Genomic DNA, 17,931 nt, shown 5'->3' with positions numbered 1-17,931 from the left:
GGCTCCAGGCTCTGAGTGGTCAGCACAGAGCCCAATGTGGGGCTTGAACTCACGGACCGTGAGATCATGACCTGAGCTGAAGTCGGACACTTAACCGACTGAGCCACCCAGGCACCCCTATACCTTTTTATTTATATAGTTCTATACATGCTGTTGTTTTTATTAGCAGAGTAACATGTTTATATACAATACAAATATAAAATTTATACCAGATTTTAAGCCAGAGAACATCATCTTTTTGGGTCTCCATTTCCTCCTCTTTCAAATGAGTGTAATTTTGTAGTGTTACTGTGATGGTCAAATGAGGTAAAATGTGTAGCAGTGTTTTGCAGACTGTAAAGTATTACATTAATAAGTGATTATGTTGCTAAGAGACCATTTACTTTACAGATCCCAGAGATTCATGAAAAGTATCACCTTTCCCCAGGATTATTTATATGTTTCGTTTGGGGATGTTTGGATTATCTTGCATGGAAATGGCTTTTAAATCTACTTTTGGGGGGATAAATGTATTATATATCTGCTATGCAGCTCTTAACAGGGTTTTCTGGGAATTAATTATTCATTGAATTCATAAGCTTCAAATTCAGATCTGTATTATCAATAAAAGAACACAAGTGAGACGTGTACCCCAGTTTTTATAATTTATGAATGCCTAAGGAATAATAAATGCATTGACATGATAGACCACACTTTAACCAGAATAGCTTTTTCTGTCTTCGTATTTCAGTACTTTTTTCATTTGCAGTTAAAATTTTGAACCATTTCCAAGTTTCGATGTTTTCTTATTTTTTAAGTTTAAATGACTAATTTTCTCATACTTCTGGAGATTGAAGCTATAGGAAATTTCCCAAATATTATTTAATCTGGAGAAATCTAAATAACTATTTTCGAATTATATCAGAGTATATTTTTCTGATCAGAAATTAGAAGTGCAAATAAGGAGAAAATAATATTTTGTTAGGACAAATATATGTTATGTCATACTTCAGAAACAGTCCAATGACAGATCATTGAGCAGTCTTGAAATAAGTTAAACAAAAGGCCTAGAGAGAGAGGTGATAATTTTAGTGAAATTAAAATGTTGTTCCTTTTTTGATAAGTGGTTTGCTAAGTCTCTGTGTCTCCTTCTTACCACAGATGGGGTCATCAGACTTGGAGGTGGTAAAGGCAGCCATGAGGGTCGCCTGGAGGTGTATTATAGGGGACGGTGGGGGACTGTCTGCGATGATGGCTGGACTGAGCTGAATACATATGTGGTTTGCCGACAACTGGGATTTAAGTAAGGTCCATTGATATGATGCAGCTCAATGCAAGTTACATTTTTTAAATTCTCATTTTACAATCCTTACTTATAATTTCTATCATACTAAAAGTGCATGTTCTCTATCATCTGTCTACCTACCTACCTGCCTATTCACCTATCTATATATGGAGTAACTATAAAAAATAAAAATTAAAAAAAATAACATTTTCTGTGATGACAAATAACCATGCCTTGTTTTTATCTCATTACCTTTCCTGTCACCACCCCTCTTCTTGAGTAATTGATTGGAGCCATCGGTGACTTTTAGGTTTTCTTTGTGTCCATTCAAGTAAGACTGTATGCTTTGAATGCTCAACTTTCTTCTGACGCATCACTGCTACTAGATGTCCTTAGTTCTGACATCATTGTGTCTAAAATTGCAGGCAAGCCCAGTGTCAATCCCTTGCTTAAATGTGATGATAATTATCACTTTTATTTGAGAAAAACAGCCTTCTTGTCATGAGATGACCTTTAGAACTCACCCTTGACCTTACTCTCTTAAAAGCTAGTATCACACTTTGGGCAATATATTTCATGTCACACACATAATGCATTCCAGAGTAAAGATTTCAGTTGGTCTGCAAATGATGCCTTTTAGCTAATATTTGAATGAAGCTTATGAATGCCCATTCTTTCTTGTTTTTCATATTTCTGGGTCATGCTTGAATTAATTCTCAGGCTTGGAAAAATTGGCAAAATTATTTCATGCTTGAGACAGAGCTAATTGCATATACTCATTAAACCTTAAAAATATACTTTCATCCAAGCTAGGTATGATCGTGTTTAAACATATTTTTTAAATTTGTCAAAGTATTGTAAAATATTAGATTTTAGAAAATAAAAATTAAAAACTACCCCTAATTTTTCCATTCTTAAGCCATTATTATTATAATTTGTGTGTATAATTTTATAACAACTTTAATAGTAAGTACATGCATTTTCTATCCATATTTCTTACCTTTATAGTACTACAGTCATAATTTTTAATGATAACATAATGTCCATTGAATATTCATGTCATAATTTACTTAATATTTAGGTTAGTTTAATTTTTCCTGTTATAACTAATGATATCATGAAGATATAAATACATATTATTGCCCAATATTTTGAATTTTCATGGACAGTGCAGTTATAATTATTGGGTTGAGGGGTATGATGTACAAACCAAATAAATATTAATGCTTAATTAATAAGAATTATTTAATAAATACTATTTCATCTTTAAGTGAATGTTAGACCTGAGAACTGCATTCTATTTTCACAGATTTAGAAAGATTCATAAATATTATTAGTCACTATCTTCATATTTTTCCTTATTAATAAAAACAACAGAATGAGACTTAGTGTTTCTATTTTATTAATTTTGTTTTACAAATATATTCAATTTTTCTTGTATATACAGAGAATCAGAATTTAATGGTTCAAAAAGTATCCTCACTAATATTTGTTAACAGTTCTATAAGATTGTGTTGGAAGGTAAAATAGGCATGTACCACATGTACTTTTGGTTTACAGGAGAATTTCTAAAGCAGAATACCATTTTGGAATGAGGAATGGGTGAACTCTTAAGTTTCTTTGCACAAATAAAATCCCAAAGTAAAATGACCTCTTGTCATCTGTTCTATAGTTGATATGGACAGACAGCAATCAGAATGATGCATTATTTGGATAAATGGTATAAGTTGAAAGTGGTAGCAATATGAGATTTAGGATAATTTTTTTTCTAGCTCAGATTTGATTAGTCAGCAAAATAGGGGAAATCTTAGAATAATTAATTAAAAGCTGCACTGTTTTAATCTATTAAAATGTTCATCTTCTTAGATAAATGTATCAAATATGTGCAAAGGAAAATAATTGGGAAACTTCATGCCAGAAAGATCTCTTTATATTCTTTGTACAGAAATAATGAAAGCATTCAGTGAGGGAAGTGATTGACATAAAATTTTAAGAGTAAGAGTTTAATTACATAGACTCTTAGGCCTGAAAGGCACCTTAAATAGTTTTTAGCTCAGTGATTTCTGGAGATTTGGATTTTACAGAACAAAGAAAGTAAAATTGGTGAAGGATGAATGACTTAGTTACCAATTTTTTTTTTTTTTGTAGATTTTACCGAGTTCTATAATGTATATATTTATTATAATTTTTTGTAGTGCATTGTTATAATTAAGGTCAATTGGAACACAAAGATAATTTCTAAAAAATTTAAAAATCAGATTTATGTAACCTTATGAAAAGCTAAGAACATTGCTGTTATTTGATTTTTATGGCCGAAATCCAAGCAAGTCTCATGATGGACTGGGTGTAGTGTTTGAGGAATCACTGAACTAATATACACAGTTTTATTTTGGAAGGGATGATACCAAAGAGGTCTAGAGAAGGTGATGAAATCAGGTGGCTCTTCAGAGCTGAGACAAGACAACTGTTCTGGTTTTATGGTTCATGATATTATTTCCATTGTCAGAAATTGGAGTTCTATCTTGTTTTGCATTCTCTCTCATGAGTTAATTATCCATTAGGTGCCTGTTGAATCAATCAGAAATTTTCATGTGATCAAAATGTGTGCTGGAGTGAACACTGCTCTAAGAACTGTGTCCTTAAGATAGGAGAAAGAACAAATATCCTCGAGTCGTGATGCTTAATTAGGTTGTTTGTTTTTATGTTTTGTGGTTCCTTGACACAAGAGACAGCAGTTCCATGCACAGCGTTTATTTTATTGCCACAGATATGGCAAACAAGCCTCTGCAAACCACTTTGAAGAAAGCACAGGGCCCATATGGTTGGATGATGTCAGCTGCTCCGGAAAGGAAACAAGTTTCACTCAGTGTTCCCGGAGGCAGTGGGGAAAGCATGACTGCAGCCATCGGGAAGATGTTGGTATCACCTGCTACCCTGGTGGCAATGGACACAGACTATCACTGGGTGAGGACTGGCCACAGCTTTTGAGTATCCATAATTCAATAGCCCATGCACCTCTATCCACTGGTCCGGCATGTGAAACATTTCTCAGCTTTGGCTTTTTTAAGTCAGTTTTCTAATAATGCTCTAAATCAACTTTTGAGTCTCTCCACCAATGTTATAAAATTTTTGCTCCTAAAGTTACTGTTCTTTACCTAGAAGCTTACATTTCTCACTAAAAATCTTTATAGTCACATGGATCTGAAATATTGAGTGAAGAAGCTATAATGTCTGTTGCCCTATTCATCGGTCCCCTATTCTGATTCTCATTCATCTTGAATTCTAAGGAAAAATTGGGGACAGGATTTTAAAAAATCGGAACAAAACAATAGCTCTCTCTCCTATGATTTATTTCTTCTTTAGTTCCAAGGTCTTGTCAGTCATTGGTCACCAGCCATTCATTGCTGTGTCCTAACCTAGATCTTTCAAATTGCTCAGTGGGTTCCTAAGTGGATTCACTGAAGAAAATAGTCAATCCATCTTTTTAAGGTACCCTGTTACTCTAGAAACCCATCAGTGTCTTATACTGTTCCCCAGTTCCAAATTTCTCTATACTTCTGATTGGATAAAAGGTAAGTAGCTCATCTAATAGTCTGGAAATATTTATGGATAAAGATCCTTTTGTGAGCAGAGAGCACGTACATGTCCTTGACAGATTTAATTAACATCTGACTATTCTTAACATCTTAACATCTTTTGAGGATGGCAGAATAAATATGAATGGATAAGACACAGGGAGATATTAAAAAGACTTGTCAAGACACTACCATGGCTCTATTATATATCCAAACACATATTTTTTGGTGAATAGATGTTAAAATAATCCCAAGTGGTCTTTACTTTTCACCTCAGAGTTGAATCAACCCCTTTTGTATCCTTCTGTTTTGAGACTGTGAAGCTTAAGTCTTCACATTATAAAATAACATAACTTGTTGAATCTCACAGTATTAACTGTATTGTATATTTAAGTTTGTCAAAGTACATAGTTGATTCCTCCTTGTATTCTAAACTGTGAGAACTCACTGCACTAATCTAGCATTATACCAAGTAGAAATACAATATTCTACTCTATCCCTTACAAGCCATACTTCCAACTTTGCTTTTCATTTGTCCTCTTCTCTTAATCCTTTCTTCTTCTGGGGGATTGTAATCCTCCCAGGATTATGTGATGAAAGATTGTATGTGGTTGGGGAGATAGAACCTATTTGCTAAAGGGGTGCCTGGGTGGCTCAGTCGGTTGAATGTCCAACTTCAGCTCAGGTCATGATATCAGGATTTGTGGATTCAGGCTTTGTGCTGACAGTGGAAAGCACAGCAGAGCATGCTCTGGATTCTCTGTCTCCCTCTCTCTCTGACCCTCCCCTGCTTGTGTGCTCTCTCACAAAAATAAACATAAAATTTTTTTTAATTAAAAAAAAAAACAAAAACATTTGCTAGAAATGTATACCCTTAGCCCTAGATAGCAGGTATTTCGATCATGGAGTGATGTATTCAGGCACGTTATTCATCAGTATTCCAGGCGATGAACTACTATAAATATTATACAAAATATGATAATCTGAGTTATCTGAAGGACCGTGTGGTTAAATACATGCATATGGTTAGGCAGCTAATCTCTTCAGTTACCCTGAAAATCTTTAATTCTAGGATTCTAGACATATTTTTTAAAAATTTAAAAAGCTGAGGATGATAATTATTAATAAAATATGTGATCATTATTGTAAGTGTCTTGAGTCCTAATTTCAGTAATACATTTATTAACTATTCATTTGTCTGAAGAGCATTATGTCTGAGCCAAATATACTTTTAGAATAGAATCATATTACCATTTATCCATCCAAAGAGATTATTATTTTCCCACTTATCGAAAAGGACTACATATTTAAAACAGAAGCTTAGAGAAGGAAATCATGGAATAGTGATATACAAAGCAGCATTTTTAAAAACAATTGAGATTTTTTTACTCCTTTGACACTGTAATAATGAGCTGTTGGACTATTACTATTTTCAAGTATTTAAAGGATAACTTGTGTACCTTAACTGTGAATGTGAATGAAAGTGTTCTCAAAATTAATACTTGTTCAGTAGACATGTAGGTGGAATGTTGAAAAGTAATATTCTAATTCAATAAAAGTAATTCTAATAAGAATGTAGTTAATACTTATGTGAATTGGGGGAAATATGCAGAATGGTAAATATATGGATTTCTCATTTTAATATTGCACTGATCATTTTTTTAAGTTTTATTTACTTAAGTAATCCCTACACACAATGTGGGGCTCGAACTCATGATCCCAAAATCAAGAATCTCATACTCTTCTGACTGAGCTAACCAGGTGCCCCAATATTGCACCAATTCTGTATTTCAGAGTATTATATCCTAGAGAGATTTTATCCACAGTGAGCTGGTCTCTTACCTAATTTTACAATATAAAAATTTGACTTTTAACATAAGCTAAATTTTATCTTCTAATAAAAATATTATTTTCTAAAAATAATGTATTATATCAATGTTACAGGAAAATTAAAACTTTTGGAGGTCCAAGTTTGAAATATATAATTAAATTATATATTAAAGATACTTAGATGCCCAGAGGACTATTTAGTTTTCCCAAGCATTTTATATTTAAGATTTTAGAAATAAAACATGTATATTATTGCTACCATAATGAAAAGAACTTAAACAGTAAGATGGTGTTGATAGAATGGCTTTTGTCATCCAGTTTGCCCTTCAAGCATTGAAAATCCAATGATTTTGTAAAACGAAGGGCTAAAGTTAGGTTCAGAAATACTGCATGCATTATTTATACAAAGCATGCAACTGAGGCTTTAAAAACACTTTCTCATTTTTATTTTTATGGTATATGAAAAACTGCCCGTAAAATGACTAGAATGGAATGTGGAAATCTAATTCCATGTACATATGTTTACTTAATTTTGGACCAAACATCCCAAAATTTAAAAATTAAGAACTTTAAGAAAAGAACTTCACCTTTTTGGATTTTTTTCTTTGAGGATCACTTTTCTACCTTATTCCTTTTAGAAAAAACTCCAAACTTTCAGATGCGTTAATAAGAAATGTAATGTTTCAAATATACTGTGTTTTGTGACATGGCTAAAACCCCAACATAAGCCATGCATAGGGTAGGCACTTCATAAACATTTGTTGATTTTGATTTTGCTATCTTGATTCTGCTATGATGCCCGCCCCACGAAGTGAGTATGACAGGTACAGAAACCAAAGTGCCAACAACTCTGGGGATAAAACAAAGAAGGATGGAGAAATAAAAATGGATCAGAAGGATCAAAGTAGGGTATGTTCATCTTGCCAACAGTATTTTCTGTCAGTAAACAAAGGCCAATCTAGCAATGTCATATGTTGTTTTAAAGAGAAATGATATTTTTTCTTTAGCTGCTTACTTCACCTCTTTAGCTCTAATCAGTTCCACATGCTTCATGGTATTCCCTAAATCCGTACCAGTAAATCTTAGGGGCCCCAAAGCTGAAGACCCTTTCAGTAACTAGGTGATCTAAAGTGTATTGGTTTGCTTGGGCTGCTGTAACAAAGTACCATGCAGTGGATGGCTTAAACAACAGGTATGTGTTGTCTCACATTTCCCGGGTCCAAAATCCAGGTGTCATCAGGATTGATTGCTTCTCAGGGCTAAGAGGGAAGCTGTGTTCCAGGTCACTCTCCTTGTCTTATAGATGGCCATCTTCTCCCTGTGCCTCCTCACGAGTCTTCCCTCTGTGTACCTCACTCTTCAAATCTGTCCTTTCTATAAGGACATCAGTCATACTGGATTAGGGCCCACCGTGACGACTTCACAGTTCAACCCATGACAGTATGCAAGGTGCAGTGAGGGCACTTTCAGTTAAATAGCACCATCTTTTTTTTTTTTTCAATATATGAAATTTATTGTCAAATTGGTTTCCATACAACACCCAGTGCTCATCCCAAAAGGTGCCCTCCTCAATACCCATCACCCACCCTCCCCTCCCTCCCACCCCCCATCAACCCTCAGTTTGTTCTCAGTTTTTAAGAGTCTCTTATGCTTTGGCTCTCTCCCACCCTAACCTCCTTTTTTTTTTTCCTTCCCCTCCCCCATGGGTTTCTGTTAAGTTTTTCAGGATCCACATAAGAGTGAAACCATATGGTATCTGTCTTTCTCTGTATGGCTTATTTCAGTTAGCATCACACTCTCCAGTTCCATCCACGTTGCTACAAAGGGCCATATTTCATTCTTTCTCATTGCCACGTACTACTCCATTGTGTATATAAACCACAATTTCTTTATCCATTCATCAGTTGGTGGACATTTAGGCTCTTTCCATAATTTGGCTATTGTTGAGAGTGCTGCTATAAACATTGGGGTACAAGTGCCCCTATGCATCAGTACTCCTGTATCCCTTGGGTAAATTCTTAGCAGTGCTATTGCTGGGTCATAGGGTAGGTCTATATTTAATTTTTTGAGGAACCTCCACACTGTTTTCCAGAGTGGCTGCACCAATTTGCATTCCCACCAACAGTGCAAGAGGCTTCCCGTCTCTCCACATCCTCTCCAGCATCTATAGTCTCCTGATTTGTTCATTTTGGCCCCTCTGACTAGCGTGAGGTGATATCTGAGTGTGGTTTTGATTTGTATTTCCCTGATAAGAAGCGACATTGAGCATCTTTTCATGTGCCTGTTGGCCATCCGGATGTCTTCTTTAGAGAAGTGTCTATTCATGTTTTCTGCCCATTTCTTCACTGGGTTATTTGTTTTTCGGGTGTGAAGTTTGGTGAGCTCTTTATAGATTTTGGATACTAGCCCTTTGTCCGATATGTCATTTGCAAATATCTTTTCCCATTCCGTTGGTTGCCTTTTAGTTTTGTTGGTTGTTTCCTTTGCTGTGCAGAGGCTTTTTATCTTCATAAGGTCCCAGTAGTTCACTTTTGCTTTTAATTCCCTTGTCTTTGGGGATGTGTCAAGTAAGAAATTGCTGCGGCTGAGGTCAGAGAGGTCTTTTCCTGCTTTCTCCTCTAGGGTTTTTATGGTTTCCTGTCTCACATTCAGGTCCTTTATCCATTTTGAATTTATTTTTGTGAATGGTGTGAGAAAGTGGTCTAGTTTCAATCTTCTGCATGTTGCTGTCCAGTTCTCCCAGCACCATTTGTTAAAGAGACTGTCTTTTTTCCAGTGGATGTTCTTTCCTGCTTTGTCAAAGATGAGTTGGCCATACGTTTGTGGGTCTAGTTCTGGGGTTTCTATTCTATTCCATTGGTCTGTTGTGGTCCATTGTGTCTGTTTTTGTGCCAATACCATGCTGCCTTGATGATTACAGCTCTGTAGTAGAGGCTAAAGTCTGGGATTGTGATGCCTCTTGCTTTGGTCTTCTTCTTCAAAACTACTTTGGCTATTCGGGGCCTTTTTTGGTTCCATATGAGTTTTAGGATTGCTTGTTCTAGTTTCGAGAAGAATGCTGGTGCAATTTTGATTGGGATTGCATTGACTGTGTAGATAGCTTTGGGTAGTATTGACATTTTGACAATATTTATTCTTCCAATCCATGAGCATGGAATGTTTTTCCATTTCTTTATATCTTCTTCAATTTCCTTCATAAGCTTTCTATAGTTTTCAGCATACAGATCTTTCACATCTTTGGTTAGATTTATCCCTAGGTATTTTATGCTTCTTGGTAAATAGCACCATCTTTAATGGTGTCAATAGAGATACATGAAATTCTATAAATCATTTACATAACTTAGATAAACCTCAGTTTGCTAGAGATCAGTTTCTCAACTTTAAAAAAAAAGGAATGTCTTCTATTTTAAATTTTTATTATTTTTGTTTTCTAGCTTCAACATTTTTTAAAGTCTTGAGGCATAATGGACATACTATATTAGTGTCAGGCATATAGTATAATGGTTCAGTACTTGTATACGTTGTAAAATGATCAACACAAGTCTAATTAACACCCATCACCTTACATTGTTACAAAAAATTATTTTTCCTGTGTTGAGAACTTTTAAGATCTAATCTCAGCAACTTTCAAATATGAAATACAGTATTATTAACTATACTCACCATGCTGTACATAACATTTACATTCAACTTTAGTTATCTTAGTAATTTTTATGATTTAAGCCCTTCTTTTGAAAGCAATAGTAAATGAGAAGCCTGAGATGGAAATTGTCCTTGTTAGCTGCCTTCGTTTTTTTTCTCCCCATGCATTCAAGTTACCCATGCATGCCAAGGGTATATATGTTTATGCCTTCTTAAAAATCTCAGCTTTGGAGTATAAATTTTTAGCTGTGTTCAAGGATAAATGACCAGACATGAAACAAAAACAACTCCAAGGAAATATCTTTTACTATTTAGAAGGTAGTGGAAATAATAAGAGACTCTTAATGATAGAAAACTAAGGGTTGCTGGAGGGTAGGTGCGCAGGGGAATGGGCTAAATGGGTGATGGCATTAAGGAGGGCACTTGTTGGGATGAGCACTGGGTGTTAATGTGTAAATGATGAATCACTAAATTCTACTCCTTAAACCAATACTACACTATAAATTGAACCTAAATTAAAAAAAAAAAAGAAGTTAGTGGTAATAAAACCATTCACAAATTACAGTGCTAATTATTCATTCATTCATTTATTCATTCATACAACAAACAGCTATAGCATGCTGTATATGTGAGGCACTGTTCCAAGTGCTTGGGAATTCATAGTTGAGCAAGTGAGTACTCTGACCCAAAGACTTCAAAAGATATTGCAAAAGTGGATATGGTTTTTTATTAACACTTGTCTCTCATTCACTCTTTCGTATTACCCAGCTAATTTTATAGTTAATTTAAAAAAATGATTTGTGTTTTACAAAGTCTTTCATACTTTGACATCAGTTTGCTGTTTTGGCTTTTCTAATACTTTTGAATCATGACTTAGGTTTTCCTGTCAGACTGATGGATGGAGAAAATAAGAAAGAAGGACGAGTGGAGGTTTTCATCAATGGCCAGTGGGGAACAATTTGTGATGATGGGTGGACTGATAAGGACGCAACTGTGATTTGTCGCCAGCTTGGCTACAAGTAAGAAAAACCTAATTATTTGGAAAAGTTACTTGATGAACATTTCTAACTATTCAGGTTTGTTCTAATGAGTTATTTCTTACCTAAAATTAATTTCTATGAATCAATTGAAAATACTGGCAGCATGCTGACTTGATTCAGAATTGTGAAGAGATACTAATTAGAGTCTATTTAAATTTTTCTATTCTCCTATAAGCCATATACACTGTTATATAAGAAATGTAGCTTTTGGAGTGCCTGGCAGGCTCAGTCCATAGAGCATGCAACTCCTGATCTTAAGGTCCTGAGTTCAAGCCTCACGTTGGGCCTAGAACTTAATTGTTTTATTTTTTAGAAATACATATTTTGTATTTTATTTTTTATTTTATTTTAGAGAGAGGGTGTTTCAGCAGGGGAGAGGGGCAGAGAGACAGAGGCAGAGAGAGAGAGAGAGAGAGAGAGAGAGAGAGAGAGAGAGAAGGAGACTTACGCAGGCTCTACACTCAGTGCAGAGCCTGACGTGGGACTCAATCCCATGACCGGGGGATCATGACTTGAGCTGAAATCAAGAGTTGGACACTCAACCAACTGAGCCACCCAGGTGCCCTGGGCTTAGAGCCTACTTAAAAAAAATGTAGCTTTTATATAATAGCAAATAATCTAATATTCATAATACTGCTTGTGTCAGGCAGAGGTGTTAACCTTTTCTCTGTGATTTAGGTTTCAATACTCTAGCCTTTTAAGAGACTCTGGGGTTATGAAATTGTACTTAGTTCTCCTTATTCACAGTAGTTCCACTCTCTAAAATTACAGTAAAACACTGCATTAGCTAATGCTCAGCCATTGCTTCTAGAGTTAAGGTTGAACAAGGCAGTGCTCTGCCTTCTCATTTTAGCTCTCAATCTTGGAAACAAGAATTTTGTGGTCTGTTAGTACTTTTTTTAAAATTTATTTTGCATTTTTATGCTTTTTTTGTTAATCATTTCACTGTTTAAAATGCCCCCTGAGCACAGTGCTGAAGTGCTATCTAGTGCTACCTAGCATTATTAAGTGGAAGAAGGCTATGATTGTGATGTGCCTTATGGAGAAAATACAGGTGTTGGATAAGTTTCACTGAAGCATGAGTAATAGTGCAATAAACATGGCACTAAATAGACTGGGAAAAGGACACTTGTTTCAGTTTGAGAGCTAAAATAAACAAGCAGATTATCTTCTTCTGACGCCTCAGCTGGGCAATGCACATTTTTTGAGGCTTTGTGCATGTCTGCAAATGACTGAAAGCACCGTGAGTATTGATTTGGCGGCTACAAATATATGTAACATGTTACAGTATAGAGGATATAAAATTGAAATGAATATTGAAATTGAAATGAATTGATGAACTCAGATTACTAATATTGGTTTGGATTTTTAAAAAATCTTTAATTATACATCTATGCATATCTTAAATATTGATAAATTTAACTGGTTATTCTATGCAGAATACATTTTTCTTTAAAAAATTTTTTTTACATTTATTTATTTATTTTGAGAGAGACAGAGATAGTGCAAGTGGGGGAGGGGCAGAGAGAGGGAGACAGCGAATCCCAAGCAGGCTCCACACTGCCAGCGTAGAGCCTGATGAGGGGCTTAAACCCACGAAACTGTGAGATCATGACCTGAGCCAAAACCAAGAGTCAGACGCCCAACTGACTGAGCCACCCAGGCGCCCCAATACATTTTTATTTTTAAAAGTATTTCTAATTTAATAAAAATTCAAATGTTTTTTCTTAATTTTTAATTCAAAGTTGTTTTTGGTTACCCAGAAACAACTTCAATTTCCTGCTCAGTTTTGGACCTAGTTGTAATTCCAATCGTCTTATGGTAAATGGGTCCATTATTTGGGATCTAGATTTTCAGTATTCAAATAGGTATATGACATAGATTTCAGCTTTCAAATTATGAGGGATAGAAGTAAGATAGGAAGAGTTTATGTTAGATGCCTCAGTGAACTCTGTCAACGATTTATTTCCTTTGCTAACTACTTTTCTAACACTCCTTCCTTTATTTGAAAAAAATATATTATTTTTCTTACATTGCATTCAGAGTGAATTTATCCAAAATCAGCCATTAAAGTACAGCAAAACCTTGGTTTGTGAGCATAATTCGTTCAGGAAACATGCTTATAATCCAAAGCACTTGTATGTCAGAGAGAATTTCCCCATAAGAAATAATGGAAACTTAGATGATTCGTTCCACAACCCAAAAATATTCATATAAAAATGATTACAGTACTGTAATATAATACAAAATAATAAAGAAACTACAAAATATAAAGAAAAATAAACTAACCTACACTTACCTTTGGAAATCTTTGTGGCTGGTGTGAGGGAGACAAGAGGAGGATTATTGTGTAGGACTACTTTCACTGTCACTAACTGCTACCTATTGGCTCGATGGAATCTTCTTCTTTTTGTGCAACTTTACCAAGTTGGAACCTATCCAGTGACCTTGAATGAAGCAAAGCATTCCTAAGCTTACTCTTGTATGGAAAAGTAAAGGACTGTCCATAGGTACTTTGAAGTGACAAAAAATACACTAGTCCCGTTGTGGGCACCTTCCAATGTTCTAAAAAATCACTGATTTCTGCCAAACACCGCATCCTGAGACCAAGCATGGGAGTATGGGAGATGATCACCCACAATCCTCCAGTGAGAGAGAACCACTGACTCAGTCATGATCATGTGACATTTAGCATCACATACTACTCGTGTTGCAGGACATTGCTCGTTTCTCAAGTTAAAATTTATTAGAAATGTTGTTCATTTCGTGGAACACTCGCAGAACAAGTTACTTGCAATCCAAGGTTTTACTGTATATTGCTGTTTGAGACTGGTTACTTGGCTAACTTTTATTTTTTATCAGAATAATCCAGGAAACCTAGTGTTATCTTTGGAAATAGGAAGGGAAAGATCAAATTGATCCTTGAATTGTGTGTCTAATCAATGAGAGGAAAAGTTCATAAGCATATCCATCAATACACTTTCACTTTAATTTCTTTCTACATTTTTATTGCTTTTAACTTACTGGTTAGTCCATTTTACATTTAACTTAAAGTTTATTTATTTTGAGAGAAAGAGAGAGTCAAAGAGGGTAGAGAAAGAGGGAGAGAGAGAGACTCCAAAGCAGGCTCTGCATTGTCAGTGCAGAGCCCGATGCGGGGCTGGATCTCACAACTGTGAATCATGACCTGAGCCAAAATCAAGAGTTGTACACTTAACTGACTGAGCCACCAGGTGCCCCTATTTTGCATTTAACTTAAATGGTGAATTTCGGTAAGAAATAATATAGGTTAAGTGAACAAAGTTTGTAGCAATTTTCAATAATGTTTCTGTAAGAATTATCAAGAAAAGCATTGAAAGAAGAGCTTACTGTGTAATTGTTTCTTTAAAATAAAGTCTCCTAATAAGTAAATCAGTAATTAAATGTTATAACAAATTGGATAATCATCTTCTAGTGCACAGGGTATAATTTACCATCAAATAATATTTACATGAGAATCATGTGGCTATTTGATCAATCTAAATACACTTGAATGTTTTTATAATTTTCCACTCAGGGGAAATGGATTTCATGTAAGAACATATATATAATTGTAAACAAGTATGTGACTAGAGAATATTTTTTCCCCTAGGTCTACTTGGAATTGTTAAAAATTCTTTAATAAGGCATGTCTTTGTAGAAACCAATCCAGAAGACTTTTAAGCTGTCAAAAGGCTTGGGTGTTAGAAATAGAAGTTTCAGAGATCTGTACCCCAGCCAACTATATTATATGTGAGGCTTTGGAAATACTGAGGAAATACTCCTTGGAAATACTGAGAATCCAAATAGCATTAGACAGTATTTCCACAATGAGAGAAACAAAATGAAGTAACAAAACCAGGAAACATGAATGGTAACTAATGTAGATATACTTAGAGTGAACAGAAAGTAAAAGGCATTATTTAATTATGTATTACATGTTACATAATGTCTGGCAAAGTCTAGCATATGAGCATATTATTTTTAGAGGGCTCAGAGAGAATGTGTTGATACCAGTTACACTGGTCAAGATAGACTAAATAGCTATGATGGAAATTCCATTCTATTTGAACTTTGTGTGAATCCATTAGCATATGTTCTCAAGATGACATTGTTCTTGTACTGCATATTTGTTTTAGTACCCCTCAAAAGAATTTGCAAAATTGTGTGTCCCTAGAGAATTAGTAGAGACCTAAAATTAAGTATATCTAGTTTTTACCTTATAATTAAATAGCTGCAAAGGATATAATTTAGTTTCTGGCATATTTGTGTATGATATTTAAAAATAGAACAGTTATATCACTCTTTATAATCCAATGGAATATCAGTATAATAGTGACTTGATACTGTCTGTAATCTATTTAAACAATACATGAGGGGCACCTAGGTGGCTCAGTCGGTTGAGCGTCCGACTTCGGCTCAGGTCATGATCTTGTGGTTTGTGAGTTCGAGCCCTGTGTCGGGCTCTGTGCTGACAGCTCAGAGCCTGGAGCCTGCTTCTGATTCTGTGTCTCCCTCTCTCTGCCCCTGCTCTGCTTGCACTCTGTCTCTCTCTCTCTCTTTCTCTCAAAAATAAATAAACTTCTAAAAAAATTTAAAAAAATACATGAACAAGCTCTTCTTTGACCTTGAGAAATTTTACATAGTTCCTTCTCTTGAAATTGTATTTAAAATTTTCCTTCTCCACAGTATCCTAAAGTTGCAATGCTTTAAAAAACACGTGTATATGAGTATATACATATATACATACTTATGCAAATGTGTGTGTGCCTGTGTGTATGTGCATGTGTATATGTATATGGAAAGAGCAAGAGAAAGAGAGAGAAATTAAATCCTTCTAAAAAGTTCCTCTTTAGCGTTTATGATTTCTAGTATACAACCGATTAAAGACAACACAAACAAAAATTTGTTAAGTAAGTATTAAATATAGGAAATAAAAACTGAAGAAAGGTCCCATTTCTAACTTTGATGAGTTGGGTTTATGGTGCTTGGTTAAAGGAGACTTCATTGCTATCATATATTTTGAATTGTTCTTTTGACCACTTCAGAGGCTTTTAAATCTTGGGGTAATGCATTGTGGTAGGATTTGGGATGAGTGAAAAATATGTCTTTCTTTTGTGTAGTAGGAAAATTTTGAAGAGTTGATTTTCATTTCAGCCAAACCAGTTTTAGGTGAAAATACACATGTCATTTGAGGATCTAAATACTGATTCCCATAAAGCCATGCATCCTTAGAAAGTCATCTTCTACTCCCAGGAGCACTTACATCCCAGTTTAAAGACTGTCTAATGTATTGAAATTGTCTGCTGTGAATTACTGCCTGGCTGTAGCCTAGTGGGAAGTCCCTTCCCATTTTTCTATAGATGACACAGTCCTTAGTTGATAAAAAAAAAAAAAAAAAAAAATTAACAAAGTTTTTTTAAATTCCACTACATTGCTGAAAATCTCTTTATTTAATCATGCACTTTTATTAGTTAAAATGTTCCCTAACTTCTATTTCTAATGTATCTAAAATGGTGCATTCTTTTAGTCTGTAAGTTGATAAATTTCTAAGAAATCATCCTTCATTTTATTTAATGGGTCTAATTTTATTTTCTATACGTTTATCTCTACCTATCATCTACTTCTATGGTATTTATGATGATTTTTTGTCTGTTCTTTGTGTACTCTTCTGTTTTTTTATATGCAAGCAACCCAATTTTCTACTTTCATTCTTTCCTTTCTTTAGTGGTTGGACACTCAGCATTCTTATTGTTTTACTGGAAGTTCTGTTAAAATTTTAGCAAACATGCTGGCATATTTTCTTACCAATTTCAGAAATTATCTGTAAGTTTCCCTTAGCATGCTATTATTTACTTCCTACCTCCACTCATCCTCACTTCCCACACTGATGGGAATCACCTGGGATTTTAATTTCAGAATGCTATTAATTTTTTATTTTCTTTGAATGATGCCTATTTGAATTTCAAAAGGCTTAACATTATACAACCACATTGTCAACAATTATTTCTGTTTTTTTAAAAAAAATTAATAAAATAAGCAATATTTGGCGATTCCAACTCAGAAAAAGGAGAGAAAATACAAGTATACAAAAATACAAATATACATTAGAGAAAAGAAAAGGAACATGAGCAGATACACATATCGGGTTAAAAAATTATAGAATACTGTGAACTACTTTTAGCTAATAAATTTGGAAATCTAGATGAAATGAACAATTATGTAGGAAACCACATTTTCAACAAAAATATAATTATGAAAATTGATAGAAAACCTAAATAGATTAATGATCATGGAAGCAATGACTCTGATTTTTTTGCTGAGGAGTTTTGACTGATCTTCAATTCAGGTAATTCCCAAGTTATATAAATTGGTGCAGAGTGGGAAAAAAGATGGAAATCTTTCCATTCATTTTATGAGGCTAATATAAATTTATTTCATGACTAGATAATCCAAGTATACTCACACACACATCAAGAAAACTATATTCCATCTCATTAATCTACATACAAAAATTCAAACAAAATATTAGCACATTTAATCCAATGGTGTATTTAAACAG

At 34.5% G+C, this 17,931-nt stretch overlaps 1 protein-coding gene across 1 annotated transcript in view; it reads left to right on the top strand.

Annotated features, from left to right (window-relative positions):
* Window positions 1–17,931, top strand: part of PRSS12 (serine protease 12) — a 74,639-nt gene that overhangs the window by 32,850 nt on the left and 23,858 nt on the right. The window contains exons 6-8 of the mRNA XM_049631093.1: window positions 1,141–1,282; window positions 4,032–4,228; window positions 11,189–11,330. Of these exons, the coding sequence (XP_049487050.1) occupies window positions 1,141–1,282; window positions 4,032–4,228; window positions 11,189–11,330 (481 nt within the window). The remainder of the gene's footprint in view (window positions 1–1,140; window positions 1,283–4,031; window positions 4,229–11,188; window positions 11,331–17,931) is intronic.

Source organism: Panthera uncia, chromosome B1, assembly GCF_023721935.1.
Source record: "Panthera uncia isolate 11264 chromosome B1, Puncia_PCG_1.0, whole genome shotgun sequence".
In the NCBI taxonomy this organism is placed as follows: domain Eukaryota; kingdom Metazoa; phylum Chordata; class Mammalia; order Carnivora; family Felidae; genus Panthera; species Panthera uncia.
The sequence above is the reverse complement of the archived record's forward strand: the minus strand, read 5'-3'. Positions and strand labels throughout refer to the sequence as shown.